The sequence below is a fragment of the Cygnus atratus genome, chromosome 2, assembly GCF_013377495.2.
Source record: "Cygnus atratus isolate AKBS03 ecotype Queensland, Australia chromosome 2, CAtr_DNAZoo_HiC_assembly, whole genome shotgun sequence".
NCBI lineage: Eukaryota > Metazoa > Chordata > Aves > Anseriformes > Anatidae > Cygnus > Cygnus atratus.
This window is the reverse complement of record NC_066363.1, coordinates 104,441,619-104,461,263: the sequence shown is the minus strand read 5'-3', so window position 1 is coordinate 104,461,263 and position 19,645 is coordinate 104,441,619. Positions and strand designations below refer to the sequence as shown.

The window sequence follows — 19,645 nt, the reverse complement described above, 5'->3', positions numbered from 1 at the left end:
GCCTTTGGAAAGCCCTCCCCGTTCCCCGGACGTGACGCCGCGGCGGAGGGGGTCGCTTCCGCAAACGGGATGGCGGAGCGCCCGGCAGGGTGAGCGCCGCGCCGCCTCCTTCCTTCTCGCCCGCGGCAGCACGGCGGCGAGCGGGGGGGGGAGCGGGGCAACGGCACGGGCAGGCGGCGGGTGGGGGGGCGGGGGTGAGCCGGGGGAGGTGGCGGGCAGCTGGGGGGCGGGGCCACGATGGAGTGGGCGGGGCCTCTGGGCTTGGGGGCGGGGCCTCGCTGTGGCGTCGTTGGTGCCGTTGCCCGCGGGCGCTGCCCGGTAAAATGGCGGCCGCCGCGCGCCGACGGTTGTGTGGGGTCTCTCGTTCCCCGCAGCTCCCTGGCGTGAGCGGCCGGCCGTGAGGGCTCTACCGCCGCGTGAGGGATGGCCGACCCCGCCGCGGCGGAGGGAAAGGACGGGGAGCAGCCCCGTGGCGATGTGGAGGGCGGCAGCTCCGGCACAGCGCGCCCCGCCGGCAGCGAGCAGCAGGAGGGCGGAGCGAAAAGGAAGCTGGAGGAGCAGGAGGGGGGGCCTCCGAAGAAATCAGTGAGTGCCGTAAGAGCAGCAGAAAATATTCCTCCTTTTACCTGGGAGGGTGGCAGGGGAAAGTGATGCTTTATAAGACGCTGCCCCTTATCATATACGCGCTTATCGAAACTGATGATGTAGTTCTGATCCAGTCTAATTTTGCCCTTTTGCAATACTTATGTATAATTTGAAAATGTTTTTGACCTAATGCTTTGCTTCTGCGTTCGTATCTGAACGGTAATCTAAGTAGTCTGGAAAAATTAATACCCTTTGTCGTGGCAGAAACGCTACTAACCCTTTTGTCCTTTTGCTAAAGTAATTTTGGGATCAGGCTTAGAAGGACAAGGAATATGCTGTTATTGCATAGCCTAAGGGTATAAAGAGGTTAGACTCAGTCCGATCTGAAAGAAAGCAGCTGCCAGCAATCTAGATGCTACTGCTGATGGCTGTTACTAACAGTGGTTGCAGCAGCTGGGGTGCCTTAATGGATTGTGTGAATGTGTTTCCCTCACTTGTCAAAGTCAGCCTTTGTAGTTTAAGTCACCTTCAGTGGCTGTCAGGGGACCATCTGTGCTTACCGTGAAAAAGACTAGAAAAGGTCAAAATATTTGTTAGTCTCAGTGAGCTGAGCGTGGTAATAAACAGGTGATGGGGTTATAACTATCCCAGACAAGTAAGACTGTGTACGTGCCCAAGGTTACCAAAATTATATGAAACATTGAAGAACAAATGTACCATGTTAAAGTCAGTCAGACCTTCTTTTCTGCTGAGCAACTGGTATTTCAATGATAAGGTATTTGGGCATTGACTTTTTTTAGTACATTACTATTGGGATTGCTTTTAATTGCAATGTAAATTCACGGTGGCTGGAATTTTGTGGCATGTTTGTGGGTTCTGACTGAGAATCCTTCAGTCTCTTTTGTCCTGTTAGACAGTTTCATCTTGCAGAATTTGTGTTCTGTTACTTTGTATTTTATTTATAAATATTTTTTACATGTTATGTATATAAATGGATATTGTTTTCAAGGTTAAGAAATGTTAGGAGCATAATATCTAGTTACAGAGTACTTTTCAGTATCATATCGGGCTTCCTATTTTGGACTAATTACATTTAAGTCTAAAACAGGCATTTCTACGGACTGCTGATAAATATTAAATGGGATACTGTCATCAAGTCATTATTCTCTTTCCCTTACCCTGGTTTGTTCAAAGCTCTGGTAGTTACCACTGACAGCTTTGCGCAAAATCAGCTAGTCAGCATTTTGGTTAAATTGGCAGTTTATACACTTCTGTTAACAGCAAACACTGAATTTCTGAACCAGGATTTTCTAAGAACCTTAAACGTGAAATAATGCTCAGAGAGAAGGAACATCTTCCTTTTCAGTCCCTGATTTAAAGGGGATGAAACTGATTCTTTGAGAAAACGTAAGCAAAGATGCTGGACGTTATCCATCAGAAGTTATGTGGGCCAACTGAAAACGGAATTAAATTTTTGAGGCAGTTGACTCTCCAATGATTGAAGTACTGATGTCAGTTTCAGGGCAGATATATATACAAAAACATTTCCCCATAATGATGGTGACCAGTGTAGCTTGTTTCCGTTCTTAAATCTTTTAAGTAGACACACATCTTGATTAAATGAGAAAATAATACAAAGAATTTGCTGCTTTAGACTATTCCTTCCCTCGTTTCTACAGAGTGAGACAGGCCATGGGCAAGCTGTAGCTGCACATTATAATGAGCTTCAAGAGGTTGGATTGGAAAAACGCAGCCAGAGTCGCATATTCTACCTCAGAAACTTTAATAATTGGACAAAGAGCGTCCTCATTGGTGAGTTTCCTTGATTGATTGCTTTGCCTTTAATAAAATGTAATTTATTTTTGTTTCAAAATGTGCCTTTTCTGCTCTCTGATGTTGATTATTAAACTTTGTCTGTTAATACAGTAGGATTTTCTAGTAGTAAAATTTTCTAGCTTTTCTAGTAGTAAAATGTCTATTTTTATCTATATTTTTATTTTGAATCCTTATGGTGGCGTTTTATATTGTTGGAGTGGGAAATAAATGCTAAAGTTTTAAGGATCAATTGACCTGAAAACTAGAAAAAGTTCGTACTGGAAATCATTTTTCTTCATGCCGTTTTAAAAGAGAAAGGGGCAACTTTGAATCATAAAGAATCTGTTCTTGTTACATTGAGCTTTTCATGTTATTTAAATCTATCTCAATTTCTAAACTATTCTTGAAGCAGTCTGTTCTTAGGTCTACATGAAGCAATTTTGCAGAAAACTTGAACATGTAAAACAGATATTTTCTGTATTACACATAATAGTTTAAAAGGATGAAAAACTAGAGGAAGTAATTTTTAAGAAGCAGCAGCTTCTTATATAGAAGGCTACCAATTAATTCCAAAGTGAGTAAACAAAACTATTCCGTCTTCAAACAAAGAAAATAATTGTCAGTAGAACACCACAAATTCATGGAGAGTGAGGTATGCCAGGATATGTTGTCACCATTTGTCTTAGCATGCTGCTTTTTGTTGGGTTTTATTAGAGCAGTTAAAAGCAATATTTAAGTTTATATAAAGCTGTTCCTAAAACCTGTGTTCAAGCCTTTCAGTCGTGATCAATTTCATTAGCATGGTGTTGCAGCAGTTATACCAAAACATATTTCTTCTCTCTTACTGTGAAAAGAAGTGGCTAGCATGTTGATATGTTTTGTGTAATATGCCAACATCAGTCACCACAAGAATAATCTAGACAGAGTGGAGATGGAAAAGAAAGTGAAATCAATATATGTTGCATGAAAAGACAGCAAATAAGTAGCTAGTGTTATTGCAAGGCCTAAGAAAGGCTGAGGGGAGAACACTACGCGTGTTTGTAATGTGACTGCAAGAAAAAGTTATGGCCGATACATTTAATTGGCTTTTAATCTTCTGGCTTTCGCATACTTAAAAATAACATCTGCCTTCATTTTAATGGTAATGAAAGGGAGCCCTGTTCCCTCCTCACACATGGGGTGGTTGTTTAGCAAGGAGCAGTTTTGCCTTTGTCTGCTAGGGAAGCAGTGCAGTGCTCCAGTCACAGGCAAAGCACGTCAAATACAGAAAATATTAATTATCTTTTCCATAATCTTTAAAATTTGTGGTTGTTGCTTTCATCACTAGTGGTTTCTAGAAAAAGAGATTTAAGACTGTAAAGTTAACAAGACTTACAGGCAAAGTAAGTTCTTGAATGTTGTAAAGTCCTTAAATCGTTTCGGTCGTCTATGGATCTTGTATAATAAAAGTGAATTACAGTGACCTGTATAAGCATTCTCTCTCTTATTTTTCTAGGTGAATTTATAGACCGGGTACGACGGAAAAAGAGTGACATAACTGTTTTGGATCTGGGATGTGGCAAAGGTGGAGACTTACTGAAATGGAAAAAAGGCAGAATTAAAAAAATTGTCTGTACTGGTAAGAAGATACAGTAACTTTCCAGGGAAAGTATACCACTATTATGGGGAAAAAAAAGCACATCTCTAGTCTTGTACTGTTTCCTTTTTTGTTAGTATGCCCAAGAGTGCAGCGATGCACCTTCTGTCAAAAAGGCTTTTTTTTTGTCTTTTAACCTGAAGACATCTATTTGATTGCCAGCATATATACCAGAACCGTTAATATTCTGTGTAATGAGCTCTCAGTTCAACTCTTAAATAAAAGCTAGTAGCAGTAAAGAAATACCATGTTATCACAGATTGTCTTAAGTAAAATGTAGCACTTGGGAAAAGACTGACTTGATATATTTTGTCTTTTCTCCCATGTCTAATCTTCTGTAGTATTTTTAACTGTTCTGAGAATACTCATGTAAGAGTTGCATTTAAAAAAACGAACAAACACCATGATGTTGTGACAAAAACTCAGATATTACAGTCAGCTAAAGATTTTCAGACTCAGAAAGGGGAGGAGCTGAAAGCTGCTTAAAGTCTTCTGTTGAAGTATTTTGCATAGGTATTGGAAAGAAGATATCATCTTCCCTTCTCCCCGGAGTCATTCCAAGTATCATCAGAGGAAGTGTTGCTTAATTTCAAATTTAATAGATAATAACATTTAATAGAATTCCTTTAGTGGGAATTATTCTAGGTATTTTTGCACTTTCCAGGTCTTTGTTGCCTTTCTTTTTCGGTTGTCAGCCTTCAAATACAGGTAATGAATTTGCTTACAAAGTCCTTATGTAAGCTATAAATTGTGCATTATTAGTTTTAAAATTTGTCCGAAGTGTCATTATTCAGTGAAACTCTGCCTGTGAGAGTACTAGCCTTAAAAAGAAAAAGAAAATTCCCATGATGAAACATGAGCGTACATCACAAATCATCGCATTTCAACATCTTGTATGTTTGTAAGAAGATGAAGAGCTTTCATTACTGTTTGAAAACCCCCCTTGGAGCTGCACTCTTAGCTAATTGAAGCTAGACAATTAATGCTAACAGCGCTTTGTATCAATCACTTCGTATCCATTACATGAAATTTTGGAGGCTTTCTTTGCACTTATGAGGATGGCAGCTTTCTAAAATCTTCAGCTTACAACTTTTGTCTGAAGTAAAGGCAGAAAATGATCAAGAGTTATAATCCCAAACGCTTTCTGAAAACTAAATTCTATCTCTACAAGTTGGAAATAAAACTTCACATCAGAGTGTAACTGTAGATCAACTTTTAGTCCTGGCCTAACGGGTTTGCAGTGCTCCAGTAATTGTTCCTGTTTTCTTGTCTGAAGTTTACACATTCATCCTTTTCCTTTTTAAATTTTTTCTTAATCTCTCTCTATAGATATTGCTGATATTTCTGTGCAACAGTGCAAGCAACGTTACGAAGACATGAAAGCTCGATGTCGCTATAATGAACGTATTTTTGATGCAGAATTTATACAAGCAGATAGTACCAAGGTACAGTTCTTAGGCTTTACAATACTTTAGAGGTTTTACGTTCTTTTGTTAAGCAAATATAGGAGGTGATGGTAGTGCTGTAATATCTAGGGGATGTTTTATATTTTTAAGATCAGGTTGTTGTACTATCAGGATAATCAACTGCACAGGTTACTGAAATGTCACATGAAATTTAGTTAAATGCATTTGATTACTGCTTTACAGTGTAACGTTTTTGAAGCTTGAATGCCTTTCTCAGGTAATAAATGTGATGCTTTTGATTTCTTATATTTGACAAGGGAAAGGTAATTAATACTTACTTCTGCATTCCTGGGATCCAGTATGGGACTTTGAAAACTGTCTTGGTGAATGTGTTTTGATGCTGGAATGAATAAGGGACATTTTGTGATTTAACACGTAAATTTTCTTTATTCCAGTATTTTTTTTTTCTAGTAGCATTTTAATCGCCATAATATTAATCTTCAAAATGTCTGCGATGGTGCAGATTTTTTAGATGGCATGGAGGTGATGTGGAATACATTGCTGTGGTTTAGGAAAGAGTCTTGTGCACAGCACTGCTTTCGCTCCCTGGAAATGAAGGCTGAGAGTGCCCTGCTGACACAGGCTGAGGGAGAGAGCCCAGCTGGTTCCAGTGTACTTGTGGAAAGCCTGAACCTGTTCTACCTAGACTTGCAGGAAGGGTTGGTGGCTTGAATTCTTGGTTGCCACCCTTTTTTCTGAGGAATAGTCAGTTGCATGTTTCCAGGTCATCTCTCTTCTCTCAAAATTAGTCATGGAGTAGACGAGACAGTCTTGGCCTGTAAAGAAAGGGATATTTTAACATTGTTATCACAGTTAGGTCTTGCATGCACATGTACTGCCTGTTGCACATTCTGTTCTCTCTGTCTACGCACACAGAAGTTCATCTCCCTGAAAGTTCATCTCTATCCTTTGTGTTATATATAATGCAAAATCTCCCTCTTCCAGCTGGCCTAGTTCCTCCCCTGGACCTCTGCATACTGGTTTCCTGTGTCTCCCTTTGTAAAATTACAAAGGGGTAGCAAACAGATAAAATTGCTATGGGTATCCGAAGCGTCCATTTTTGTCTTGCCACATACATAACGTTGACAGAATGTGGTGTGAACTGTTGTAGACTGGGAGCGAGTAGGTGGATGGGGAGTCTGGGGGAGAAAAGAAACTCAGGCAGAACTGTTAAGTATGAAATGTTAAGTACAGAATGTGTATCATGGGCCCTGGGGCCTGTGCTCCTCTGGTATTTGTGGGTGCTACTGGTGTTGTATAAAGGAAACCTGAAAAGAAAAGTTGGGAACTGCTGGAGTACAGGGTCAAACTGTGTCAAGCTTTAACGTGACACATTTCAAGGGTTCCAAGTTCTCCAGGGTTACTGGTTACTTGGATTAAGGGGACGGGAGTGTGTAGTTACATTATAGGGGTGCATGTGTGAAAATACAAGCAAATACAATTTGGCTGGCTTGTAAGCTGCCATATTTAATACAACTCCTCCTCCCCCTCAATAATATATTTAATGGGTATTTTCTTAGCAAAAGAAATGCCAGTTGTCATTGCAGACAGTTGTCATTACATTCAGTTTACTTAGTAAACTGAAAGTACATTATATTATGATGGTGGTTTCCAGCTAAACTGTGACTGGTTATAAGTCCTCAGTAGTAAAATATCTCTGGAAACTTACAGGTAACTGTAACTTCGGGTTTTGGCCTTTCGGTGTAGTTACGTAGTTGATGAGGAGAGAATAATTTTTAGACGTGGTAAATTTTTTTTTTTTATCATGATAACACAAGTTTTCAGTGTAGCTGTGGGCTTTTTCTTACTCTAACCTTTTTCAGCTTGTTCATGTTGAACTTGTGAAGGAGTGGATGTGGAAAGACTTCAAAGAATTATGGGAGTGGTGTATTTTGTTGGAAGATGTAAGTGAATCATGCTTGTTTGTGTAGCTTTTGCCACAAGTTTTCTTTATCTTTTCTATTCTTTTTAATGCATTTCAGGATCTCCTGTCTTCCAAGTACAATGATCCAGATATGCGCTTTGACATTTGCAGCTGTCAATTTGTTTATCATTACTCATTTGAGACATATGAGCAGGCTGACATGATGCTTAAAAATGCTTGTGGGAACCTCTCTCCTGGAGGGTATTTCATTGGCACAACTCCAAATAGCTTTGAGCTTGTGTAAGTACTTTTTTATCCTACTAGCCTTCCAAAAGACTGTGAAGCATTGTCAAGTCATAGTTGTTCTTCAAGTGCTCTGATTACGTTTGTGTAAACAAAAACAATTTTTTTGCAACAGTTTTGGATTCTAGTCAGGAAAATCCCACTCATGAACATGACTCAAACAGGTAAATCTGTACTAACTGTTGTCTCTTGTACCCATGGCTCTTCTGGAGTGAGTATGGATCTTCATAGGTAAACCTTTGGTAGTGATTTAAATAGCGGCAAAATATCCACAGCCTGGTCTGTAAGTAAGAGTAACTGTAAGAGTTTGCTGTGGTAGTTCCAAGAAGCCTGTCTTGTCCCTGTAGAATATGCCTGGTCTGAAAATTAATTTTCTAGGTCCATGTAGTCCTTGGTATATTGTAGAGAAATGATAAACTTTTAAAACTTGGCATGCCTCTTTGCTTCATTTCATTTTCATTGCCTTAATGGATTCGGTGTGGGGGAAAGTACATTGAATCCTGGACGCTGTAATACTGGGATGAAGCAGTTTCAGGTCTCTTAGGCATTGTTTACTCTGTAAAATGAAAAGTCGGTCTGTCAACTACCATTTGTTTATATCTCTTTTTATAGAAAACGTCTAGAAGCTTCAGAAACAAATTCATTTGGGAATGACGTATACAGTGTAAAATTTGAGAAGAAGGGAGAATATCCCTTGTTTGGCTGCAAATATGATTTCCACTTAGAAGAAGTGGTTGATGTCCCTGAATTCTTGGTTTATTTTCCATTACTGGAAGAGTAAGTTAAATTTTGAATTCATCGTATAATGAGAGCAGTGTTTTATTGCACAACAGAAAACTTTGTCTTTCTTGTTACAGTTTCAGTTCCTTGTTTTTTGTTGTCTCTCTAAATGAAGATGTTTCTTGCATTTCTGTCTAAGACTGTAATCTGGTATGTGTCCATTGTACACAGTTGAAGGTGCTCTGGTCAGGTACTAGGTCTTGCATAGGAATTTCAGTGTCTGATGTCATCTGTAAGCATACGTTTAGTGTTGTCAAATTTTCCTTCTTTAACTTTATATTTCTGGGATTTTATTCTACCTTTCTTAAGTGCTTCAGCCTCTTGTGTATCGTATCCTCTTCTTTATGGTGCCTCTTATCTTATCCAACCTTTTTTTTGGATGTTCATTGATTTTTTTTTTTTTTTTTTTTTTTTTTTTCCCTAAGACTAACTTTTCCTTTCTGTAAATCTTCTATGAGTGTATATTTTGCTATTACCTCTGCTTGAATTCAGATATACCATTACCAGCCTGTTGTCTTGTGAGGTACAGACAAATGTTTCCATATTCTCCACCCCGGCCATTCAAATTCAGTATGTGGAGTTTTCCCTTCAAATCTGTATATTTTCATGTGCTTCATTTGTGTCTCTCTATGAAGAGTGTTAGCTTCTACCACTGATGCCTGTAACTTCAGTATTGTATGACCAGAGTGTCAACATATAACTGAAATGTAAGGCACTAAATCTAGTAGAAAGAGGATTCCTCAGTATATCCCTAATAGCCGATGTGGTAGATGATGATTAGTAACTTGAGTGCTAGGAGAAGACACATTTTTCTGTTGAAATGTTTATAATCACTTATGTGTAGATTTTTATTGTCCTAATTCAAAAAAGGTACAGTTTGTGGTGGTAATGCATTTTTTTCATCTAAATGTGTTTACTGAAAGATAAATTTTAGAACAGTTGTAATCCTAGTGGATACCATAAGATGTCACTGTGGCTTCAAACTGTTTATTTGAAAACAAAGCTACAGTAATTTTGTGGTTTCCCTAATTAAGCGTATTATTTTGACAGAATGGCAAAGAAGCATGGTATGAAGCTAGTCTACAAAATGACGTTTCGGGAATTCTATGAAGAAAAAGTCAAGAATGAGGAGCATAAGATGCTGTTAAGGAGAATGCAGGCCTTGGAGGTAAATGCAGACTTAACATTTTTTCTTTTAAATAGTATTTTACATCTTGTTAATTATTTGTGCAATAACTGAAATTACTTTTGTGAACATTGTGCAATTAACTAAGGAATACCAACAGAAGAACTAAACTCCTGTTGCTGAAAGCGTGATTGTGGTCAGTTAACCTTGGCTGGCTACCAGATGCCCACCCAGCCGCTCTCTCACTTTCCCCTCCTCAACTGGACCTGGGGTGTGTGTGTGGGTGTGTGTGTGTGTGTGTGTGGAGAAAATAAGACAAAAAAGCTTATGGGTTAAGATAAAGGCAGGGAGATTGCTTACCAGTTACCATCATGGGCAAAACACGCTTGACTTGGGGAAGATTATTTTAGTTTATTGCCACAAACAAAGGCAAAACTAAAAATGCCTTCCCTCATCTCAGCCTCTCAGCCCTTTCTTCCTAGGCTCAACTTCATTCCTGACTCCCTTACCTTCTTCCCTTGACAGAGTGGCTTGTGGGGTTGGGGACTGTGATCATTACAAACAGCTCCTCTCAGCTGCTCTTTCCTCCTCTGCTCCAGCATGGGTCCCTCCCACAGGCTGCAGTTCTTGAAGAACTGCTCCAGCACTGGTCCATTCTGTGGGGTGTAGTACTTCAGGAACAAATTGCTCTAGCATGGGCTCCTCTTCATGGGCTGCAGTTCCTGTCAGGAGCATGAGCTCTACACAGGCTGCAGCTTCTTTCAGGGGTTTATCCACCTTGCTTTGGCTTGGGGTCCTCACCGTCTATAGTGTGGATATCTGCTCTGATGTGGTCCGCAGGGGAACAACCTGTTTCACCATGGTCTTGTCCCTAGGCTGCAAGAGAATTTCTGCTCCAGTGCCTGGAGCACTTCCTACCATTCCTTCTTCACTGACTTTTGTGTCTGCACCCGGTACAGCAATTCAATTCTATAGCTAAAATTGCAATTTTGAAGCAAGACTTAATTTTTATTAAGAAGCCAGCAGAAGCACATTGGTGTTATTTGACCAGGTGTGGTCAATGTTTGTTTCTTATTTTACATAGAAACACAGGAATCATGCCTGGTGTCACACAGCGGGAACTGTAATCCATTTCTTCCACAGCAGAGAGGCTGAAAGCTGGATCTCTGTTCAAAAAGTGCTGATTAAGAGTCAGAAAGTAATCTTTGTAGGAATAAAAGGAAGGCTGTGTTTATAGGAGAAAATGATACTTAACTGTAGTTGGGCTTACAGTTTTTGTCCAGTGTTTTTGCCTTTTATCCTCAAGCTGTTATCTTGGATAACTTTAGCTGCTTTAGAGGAGCTTTTCAATGCTATCTCTGGGGCTTTGTTTTTAATCACGGTTACATATGCTTCCGTTTTGCCTCAAATGGTAGAATTCTTCAGCACAAAGCTATCTAGTTGAGTATGTGGTGACACATTAAGCTTAGTGACATGGGCTACGAGTGGACTCTGCTGCCCTTCTTGACTCAAAAAGAGACGGTGCTCATATTTCCAGTAGCATGGTGAAACACCATCTTACATATCAGCATCTTAGAACAGTGAGAGTTGTCTTAATTAGTAGCCGCATAAAACTGAGGACAGCACTGAGTACAGACCATTTTGCAGTAACAGGGATCTTTAATAAGTATATAGTAGTTTTGAAGAATCAGATGTATGCTTCTGTTTATAGCTCCTGTGTGTTATACAAGCATTTTAAGCATTCTGCTTGAAGTACTATAGCTGCTCTGTTCTCAGTAGTTCTCTTCACAGTTGCTGGCTTGTTCGGATGCTGTTCTGAAAGAGGGTGTATCTAGATCATGTTCATAATGAGCTGTACATGGAGCATAATTTTTATAGCTTATTCTGTCTGTCCTGTTTCAGACATGTAAGTGGATAAAAGTTAATTTATAAATTCTGGGTGTTAGATTTTCTGGGAAGTAGCAAATATCAGACCTGACCCGACAGGTGCCTTAAAGGAGGAATGCAAATTTTAAGATACTCCTAATAATTACTGACCTCTGTTTTGGGCCATACTGTCACAAACCCTTGACTAGTGTGATTAATGCATCATACTACCTAATTAATATTTTTTTCTTGTTTTTTGTATTTTCTCTAGCCATATTCTACATCTGATGATTCCAGACTTGCTTCTGATAAACCTGATGATTATGAGCATGCAAAAGAGTTTATCAAAGATGGCAAGGCAAAGTTACCATTGGTAAGTACCTTCTCACCTCACTAGAGCAAACAATGTCTAAAATTGAGGCCATAATCTTGTAGATGTTTCATACCTTCTTCATTTCAACTGTAATGGAATGGCCACCTATGTCTCCGTGTACATGACAAATCGTAGAACAGGCAGTTCATCTATAACCTTTGCTTAAAGAATTAAATTCAGTTAAGTTGTTAGCTATTAAGAAATTTTTAACAGTGTGGAAAGAAAAGGATGCTCTGCCATCCACCTTGACATCTGTTCTAACATAACTATCTTGAATTTCAAGAATTTTCTTATGATTCTGGATCTTCACTCTATCCATTTAAAATTTTATTTTTCTTCTTTTAATCCTCAGACAGAGAGGAGAGTTGAAAACTTTCTTAGTAATCTTGTAGGTATTTAAAATATTATACATTTTTTCTGTTGTCTTTTTGGGTGAAGAAGATCCAGCTCATTTCGCAGCCAGTTTTAGTGAAGTTCTGATTTTTTTTTTTTTTTTAATCTGCCCTTCCTGCATTTTTGAGCAGAGCTACTAGAACTGAACCAGTCCTACCTGCATCCATATATTTCTCTCCTCTGTTTTATTAAACATGATATTCTGTTCACATCCGGGAATGGAAAGACCCTTTCTTTGTGATGATAGTAATGTTACCTTGTAGAATATTTAGTCTGATAGCCTGTCATATATTTTTCTGCAGTTCTCTGGCTTTGCCAGCTTGATTTATTTCAAAAACAAAAGAATACTGAAACATCTTCTATGGAGATCATAGTAGATTTTAGATCAGTGGTCCAATTAAATACATTTTTTCTGCTTCTAGTCTTGTCTTCTAAATGACACGCTGCCTTTCGGAGCTTCCTGTCTTTCTCATATTTTTATAAATGAGGTTTCTTTCTTTGACTGTCCTAGCAGGACATGACGAAGTTGGAGTTGTCTGTTGGACCCCATTTCTGCTGTCCTTTCATTTAGATACTGAACTAGCCGTATTGTCTTCAGGACTTTCCAGCCTAGTTCTGTGTCTACACTATGTGGTACAGGGAGTGTGATAGGGTCTGTAGCTCCTGAGAGTGCTTCAGAAGACTGGAGTGGAAGCCTTGATGTTGAGATGATGTCTTTTGCTTCCTTTTGTGGCACGGTGTTGGGGTTTAATGCAGCAGACACCTGAACACCATACGTCTGCTCACGCTCCATGCGTGTGTACGATTCCTCTGAATTTCAGTTCTTGAGGGGCATAGTTCTCCTGGCAGCTTGTCCCCTCACAGCCTTTTCATTCTTCTGTGTTGGTCTCAGAGCTCATTGGGCGCATGATGGACAGGAGCCTGCACAAATGCTGTTCCTGGGAAGTGAGCAGGAGGTCAGACAACATCTGCCATTCCCCCAGGAACTGCTGCCATTGTGTATTGCCTATCCTGTCTGTAGCCAGACTAGCTGTTCAGGATGGCATATAGCTGTGTGCTTACTTCTGCACCTGCCTTTGGGGAGTAAGGCTGGATGGAAACCTCTCAAAAGCGTAATTTCACTGTCTCATGCTCAGCAGTTCCTGGTACACAACGTTGGCTGTTTTGGTCTGAACTTTAGCCTGTCTTTGTGTGTTGAGGCTCTTTGACAAGAGAGAACCAAAACTGGAGGCTAAGTAGTTTGAGTAAAGTTTGTAGCTTAAGTAAGGTGCGCAGTTACTAAGACTTGGTGTTAAACTTTTTTATGGCGCATGTAGCGCGAAGCTGTCAGTTTGACATTTTTCCAGTTGGATTTTTCTTTTTTTTTTTTTTTTTTCATGATTGGCTTACCTGCTGTTCATGTTCTGAATTATTGAGGATGTAGTGAATTATTGAGGATTTACTGCATATATAACAATCCTACATCAAGAGGGAAAAGAAACCTGCTCTCTGTATTTGAAATCTAAAAATTTCAAAAAGAAAGTTGCCTCTTAAGAAACAACCTTAAGGACATGAGAATGGTAGAGTAAGACCAAAGACCTCTTTTGCCTGATACTCTTAACAGTTGGCAAGTAGTTGATGCCTGGGAAGAAGTGTGAGAAGGGGTGTTAAGTGCTATGTCATGTGAACAAGTCTTTTTATTTGTGTTTTTTTTTTTTTTACTGACCTCATAAAAGATGAATCGTTTGGTCAGAACTGGACAGTGAGTAGCATACGGGTTAAATCATGCCCGCAGTGAGAGCACACTGGAAGAGGGTGGAATAGGCAGAGCAGAAAGGGAGCTTGTTGCTTATTACCTCATGCTTCTTAATAGGTGGAATAAATGGCAGCAGCTGTCAATACTTGAGTGTTGCCCCTGCTACTGTGCTTTCATCTGAAAGATGGGCTAGGAGTAGGCTTCCTAGGGCTCCCAGGTGGATTATTTTCCATAGCATGCGGGCTGGGCTCAGAGTTATTCTTCTCGAGTAGAGCTTCTGTGGCCTGGAGGAAGGTGTTAGGTGGAGGCTGGCAATATTCCTGGGGAAGGCGGGAGTACTGTGGCCTGGGGCCTTTCCACAGCTTCAGCATGGATGTTGGGCAGCTTGGGCAGGAGAGCTGCTTGAGCCAGGTCGGGTCATGCTGACCTGCAGTAGTGGACCCAGTGTGTCCCTGCATTGCAGAGGCATCCAGCCCAACCGACTGGTCGCCCATTCTGCTCTACCTACGTAATTTAGGTGTGTTCCATTATCTGAGCTGTTCCAGTTCCCCATCATTCTAGTTACTGGAGTTGTAAATATCTGTGGTCTACAATAATGCTTAACTAGTGCCTAAATAGCCATCTAGTGTGGGTGGTTAGAAGTTGGTCTGTGAAAGATTGTTTATCTTGAATTAAAACGGTGGTTTGTTGTTTCCTCATCTTTTTGTTTGAACTGGTTTTTATGTCCTCTTCTAGGGAACCTTGAGTAAATCTGAATGGGAAGCAACAAGTAAGTATCGTTTTGAAAACTTGGTGTTGACTAAATGCCTGCTGTGGGAAATGTATGAAAATAAACGGACCGTCAATTAAGGAAGAAAATGCAAATTTTACATAAAACAGTATTTTATTTGTGTTATTGAAATGCCTGTATATAACCAATATAGTACACACAGCTCAAGAAATTGGGTGAGGGGAAACGCATGAAATAGGTTGAACTTCTGTTTATTTAAGTAGTTTCAAGTATGCAAACTTTCAGGCCAAAAACACTTTGGGGAAGCCTTCTTAGAATGTATGGAAAGAGGATGGTAGTGTCAGTCCTTTAATATCAGCAAAAATGTACACTTGGACATTGTACTGTTACTAGTCAACTAGAAAACAAAATTCACTGGGCGCATATATTCATCAAAAAAAACAAGTCTGGTTTGGGAAGACAGACTGAAACTTTACTTTTTGCCTGTAGCGGTTAGTATGTTTCAGAAAGAAACAGCATGGATGGTGAAGAGGTATTTGAATGTTTTATGAAAGGGGTGGAGGGAAGGGAAGTCTGTGCCTCAGACACAGAAAAGGATATAATATTCTTAAATGCATTTGAATTCTGTAAACGTGTTTCATGGAAAACTTGACGTCAGTTTTGTTTTTTTTTTTTCAATATTGTATTTAGTAAATCTCAAATGAAAGGGACTGAGAATTCTGTTGGTAAAAATTGTTTCCCGGAGTGGTTGTTACTGACTTATGTGTCACAGTAGCCAACCAGTATTTACATTTTTGAAGACCATTATACAGGTTGCGTTAGTAGGTTAAAAACAAACAAAAATGCTGTTTAATTCATGAATGAAAAGGTCTTTAAAGTGTAAAGTAAACATTAATTCAAACAGTGTAAAAGTATTATGTAATCTATGAATCTAATTGAGAGGGGCTTTTTATACTTTCAAAAGTTCAGTGATGACTGACCAAAGCACTTGTTCTTAAAATTTTTTTTCCAGAGAGTTGGAGTACAGAGTTTTTGATGGTTTAGGACAAAAGCACAGCTTGCTCATTACACGAAACTTCACTTTGCTTTATTGCTGAGGAATATAGAACAGGCTTGTATTGAAAGATTTGTAGTGTAGCTAGAACATTTGTTAAAAGTTAGGTTTAAGTGGAAAACTGTTTATTTGGACTCATGGTCTTAAAGTGATTTAACTTACCTGTCTGATAGGAAGCTCAAGAACTTCTGACATAGCTACATTGATTCGATTGTATGTTGAATAACCCCTTCCCAGGGCACTGATGGGGACTTTATGAGGTCCATTTCTGGAATTATACTGATCTGTAATTGAGAAAATGCTATCTGGCATGTGTAAATATTTGTTTGTCTATGATATTTTAAAAGCAAAATTGAGAGTTTTTTATCATGGTTTAATTCACTTTTTAATTGAAAGTGACGTTGATCATTTGACCCCTTAATGTCTGTTAAAATTGCGTGTATAAAGGAGTCTTTAAACTTACTTGCATGTGACTTTCTATGCACCAGGGAATGTTAATTATCTCTAAAATGGCATAGTAATTTGAGTTGCATTTACATTAACTGAAGTTAGTGTTGCATCAATAGTATCAACAGTATTTAAAATATTTTCTTCTTTGCATACTTGAAGCTCTCTCTTGAAAATATGTCTAAAACCATGCTAGAATTGAACGCTAGAGTTGTGGGGAAACCATGGCAGTTCGCATAATGTCAGCAGTCAGTTAACAAGTCGTTTGGGCAGGATGTCAATCTGTTTAAATTTTGAACACCTATGCAAGTGCCAGAGGAAGCTGAAACTTTGTGCTCTGTTTTCTTTTCTAGGTATTTACTTGGTATTTGCATTTGAGAAGCAACTGTGAAACTTCACATACTGGATGCAGCAAGAAGAGATCATATCCATGTACAAGTTGGAATGGTCTGAAATCCATTGTGGCAACTATTTTTTTATTTTTATTTTTAATTATCAGAAGTGTGCAGGACACTACCAAAAACGAGAGGAAGCTCATGATTCTGAGTTACATTGCCTGTCTGTGACAGATGGACTTGTGTGTGTATATATAAGAAAGATTCTGAACCAGTCTTTTTAAGGATTTGTAAGCAATCTGCATGCTCTCAAAACTCACGTTTGAACTTGACGCAACTTCATGTTACAAAAAAAAAAAAAAACTTTTTGTTAGTAGCTAAGTATATTTGTGGTTACCAGCCTAACTCTGCACTTTGTGAAGCTGATGGAAAATGACTGTTGGCTTCAGTGATGCAGAATGAGGGCCTAAATATTGTACTGCAAAGCTCAGTTAATTCATGGTGAGATATATTCAGACATATAGGGTATGTCTACATTGCATGCAGAGCTAAGTGGTAAATAATACCCAAGTCAGTTTGAGTACCTCTGTGCTGTGCTCCAGCCTGCAGTGTAAATCTACCTTACTGGTATTCAAAGTGTAGTTTACATGGTAAAGTTCTAGGATTTTTTTTCTAAATTCTTGTTTTTGTGCTTGCTGATATGTAGTGTCAGTTCATGGTGCTTTCATGATTAAACAAGTTTGTTCTGTACAAAACTGCTCTGAAAGAACTGAATTTCTAAAGTTTTGAATCCTTATGTTGTTTTTCCAAGTATGACTATGTGGTAATAACAGCTGCTGAACTTAAATTACTGAACATTTTCTATTATATTAAAGACTCTCCTGACTTTTTGGTAGTTTTAATGTCTCTTGAAAGTTACTAGATAGATCTTAGGATGTTTGTTACTTGTTTCATGAAATTCCAAATAAGCTTGGCAGAAGGATGAGCTGTTGGTGACGAGGACCTTATTGCGGTCCTTAACGCATTAAGAGCATGGTCAAGTATTGGATCATGAACTTAAAATGGAACCCGTATGACAATTTAGGATACTGGAATTTTACTCTGGGAGGGGCGGTTGTGCATGTGCACACACCAGTGCATGTGGATAACAATTGCCAAATTAGAGTCAAAGATTCCATTTGGGAATACAAATTAATGATACCAATAGACAGAATAGTACCTCACTACTGTCCTCCTGCCTGTCAGTCTTGTAGAGCTGGCTTAGGGATTTCTGGCATGGCGTTTGCTCTGCTTTTAACATGCCTATAGCTACCCACTCCTGAGAGGGTATGAGTGACTTTCTTCAAGCTTTTTCTCTCTCTTCTGAGGCTAACAGTAGCTTTTTGCTGCTGTTGGCTCTTATATTTTACATACAGATTAAATGATAAAGTGTTGATGGTACACAAGTATTTTTGCAAAGTTATAATAAACCTAGGAAAGAACATACCTGTTAAACATACAAGTTATTTGAGTTTGTAGTTGTATAGCCTTCCTTCTGTAATTGGGTCATACTCTTTCCTCTGATTCTTGATTTTTTTTTTTAATTATTATTATTTTTTATTTTTAAATCTTCCAGAAGATCACCTGTAACCTTCACCGGGATGTAGCTGCTACTAAAATTAAGTAAAACAAGTACTATATCTAGTAGAAAAGAATCTTAAGAAACTAGCTGAAAAATGCTGTGACAATTTAGAAGTGCTGAAATGTTTCGTTGAACTTCATTTGTGTGCGTCAAAGCTAGTTTTGTGAGATTTCTTATATCAAGTTTTATTTGAAAGTACATAGTTATGCTATTTTTGGAAGAAATCAGAATAATAAAAAGGGGAGAAATACAGTGGAGTGTCTTTTCTCTTTTAAGCAAATTCCAACATCATAAAATCACGGAATAGTTAAGATATGGAAATGACCTTTGGAGGTTGTCTGATTCAACCCCTCTGCTCAAGCAGGGTCACTAAGAGCTGTTTACCCAAGACTATGTCCGAGATTGCTTTTGAATATCTCCAAGGATAGAGAAGACTCCACAACCTCTTTAGGTAACCTGTGTCCATTGCACAGTCACTCACGCAGTAAAGAAGTGTTTGCTGATGTTTAGATGGAACCTCCCATGTTTCATTTTGTGCCCATTTCCACTAGTCACTGGCCACCACTGAGAAGAGAGCCTGGCTCCATCTTCTTTGCACCCTTTCCTTCAGGTATTTGTATACACGGATGAAATCTACCCCTAAGCCTTCTCTCCTCTAGTTTGAACAGGCCTAGCTCTCTCAGCCTTTCCTCATAGGTGAGATGCTCCAGTTCCTTCACTATCTTTGTTGGACACTTTATATTGTGTCCATGTCTCTGTTGTACTGGGGAGTCCAGAACTGGACAGAGCATTCCAGCTGTGGCCTCCTATGTACTGAGCAGAGAGGATAACCTCCTTCAGCCTGCTGGCATCATTGCTTTTGATGCAGCCCAGGACACCATTGGCCTCCTTTGTGGCAAGGGCACGGTGCTGATTCATGTTCAACATGGTGTCCGCCAGGACCCCCAGGTCCTTTTCTGCAAAGCTGCCTTCCAGCTGGATGGGCCCCAGCTGGTCCCTGGGGTTGTTCCTTCTCAGGTGCAGGACTTGGCACTTCACCTTGTTGAAGTGCATGAGGTTCATATCAGCCCATTTCTCCAGCTTGTCAAGGTCCCCCTGGGCAGTAGCAGAACCCTCTGGCTTACAGATTATTGTTTCAACTGTTTTACACTTAGATGGAATAGATTTCTTGTCTCAGGAAAAAAAAATCAATTCTCCTTGGAAGTGGAAGTATGAAAATCCCATTTTAACTAATGCTCAGTATGTTCAAGACTACAGGGCTTTATATGTGTAATATTGTGTTGGTAAAAAGTCAAACACCAGCACTTTCTGTTTAAGATGAATTCAGTACTCATAAAAGATATTTGCTGAGGTAAGAATAGAAGATTTAAAAAAAAAAAAAAAACAAAAAACAAAAAACAAAAGGGACTAGGCTAGGTGGATATTTGTCCTAAATTTTTAACTTCTGTCTTCACTTTTTAAAAGCAGCAGTTACATGTTGTTTCCTTGTCCTGCAACTGAGGTTATGTGGCAATGA

At 39.3% G+C, this 19,645-nt stretch overlaps 1 protein-coding gene across 4 annotated transcripts; it reads left to right on the top strand.

Annotated features, from left to right (window-relative positions):
* The first annotated feature begins 6 nt into the window (after positions 1-6).
* On the top strand, positions 7-18,381 carry RNMT (RNA guanine-7 methyltransferase). Of its 4 annotated transcripts, none has more exons than XM_035565350.2 (11): positions 7-89; positions 375-585; positions 2,265-2,397; positions 3,896-4,018; positions 5,366-5,481; positions 7,485-7,666; positions 8,282-8,446; positions 9,500-9,617; positions 11,713-11,814; positions 14,678-14,711; positions 16,527-18,381. In XM_035565350.2, the coding sequence occupies exons 2-11, from the start codon at positions 424-426 to the stop codon at positions 16,562-16,564; spliced, it is 1,173 nt and encodes a 390-aa protein (XP_035421243.1). In that variant the 5' UTR covers positions 7-89; positions 375-423; the 3' UTR covers positions 16,565-18,381. The 4 variants fall into 4 exon arrangements, with proteins under 4 accessions (XP_035421243.1, XP_035421241.1, XP_035421244.1 ...); XM_035565348.2 differs by having other exon boundaries at positions 375-594; XM_035565351.2 differs by lacking the exon at positions 7-89 and having other exon boundaries at positions 263-585.
* The last annotated feature ends 1,264 nt before the right edge of the window (positions 18,382-19,645 follow it).

Coding starts and splice junctions, on each gene's coding strand:
- RNMT (XM_035565348.2), top strand. CDS start 424: ATGGCCGACCCCGCCGCGGCGGAGGGAAAGGACGGGGAGCAGCCCCGT. Junction 595..2,264: donor CGAAGAAATCAGTGAGTGCC/GTAAGAGCAGCA, acceptor TCGTTTCTACAG/AGTGAGACAGGCCATGGGCA. Junction 4,019..5,365: donor TAAAAAAATTGTCTGTACTG/GTAAGAAGATAC, acceptor CTCTCTCTATAG/ATATTGCTGATATTTCTGTG.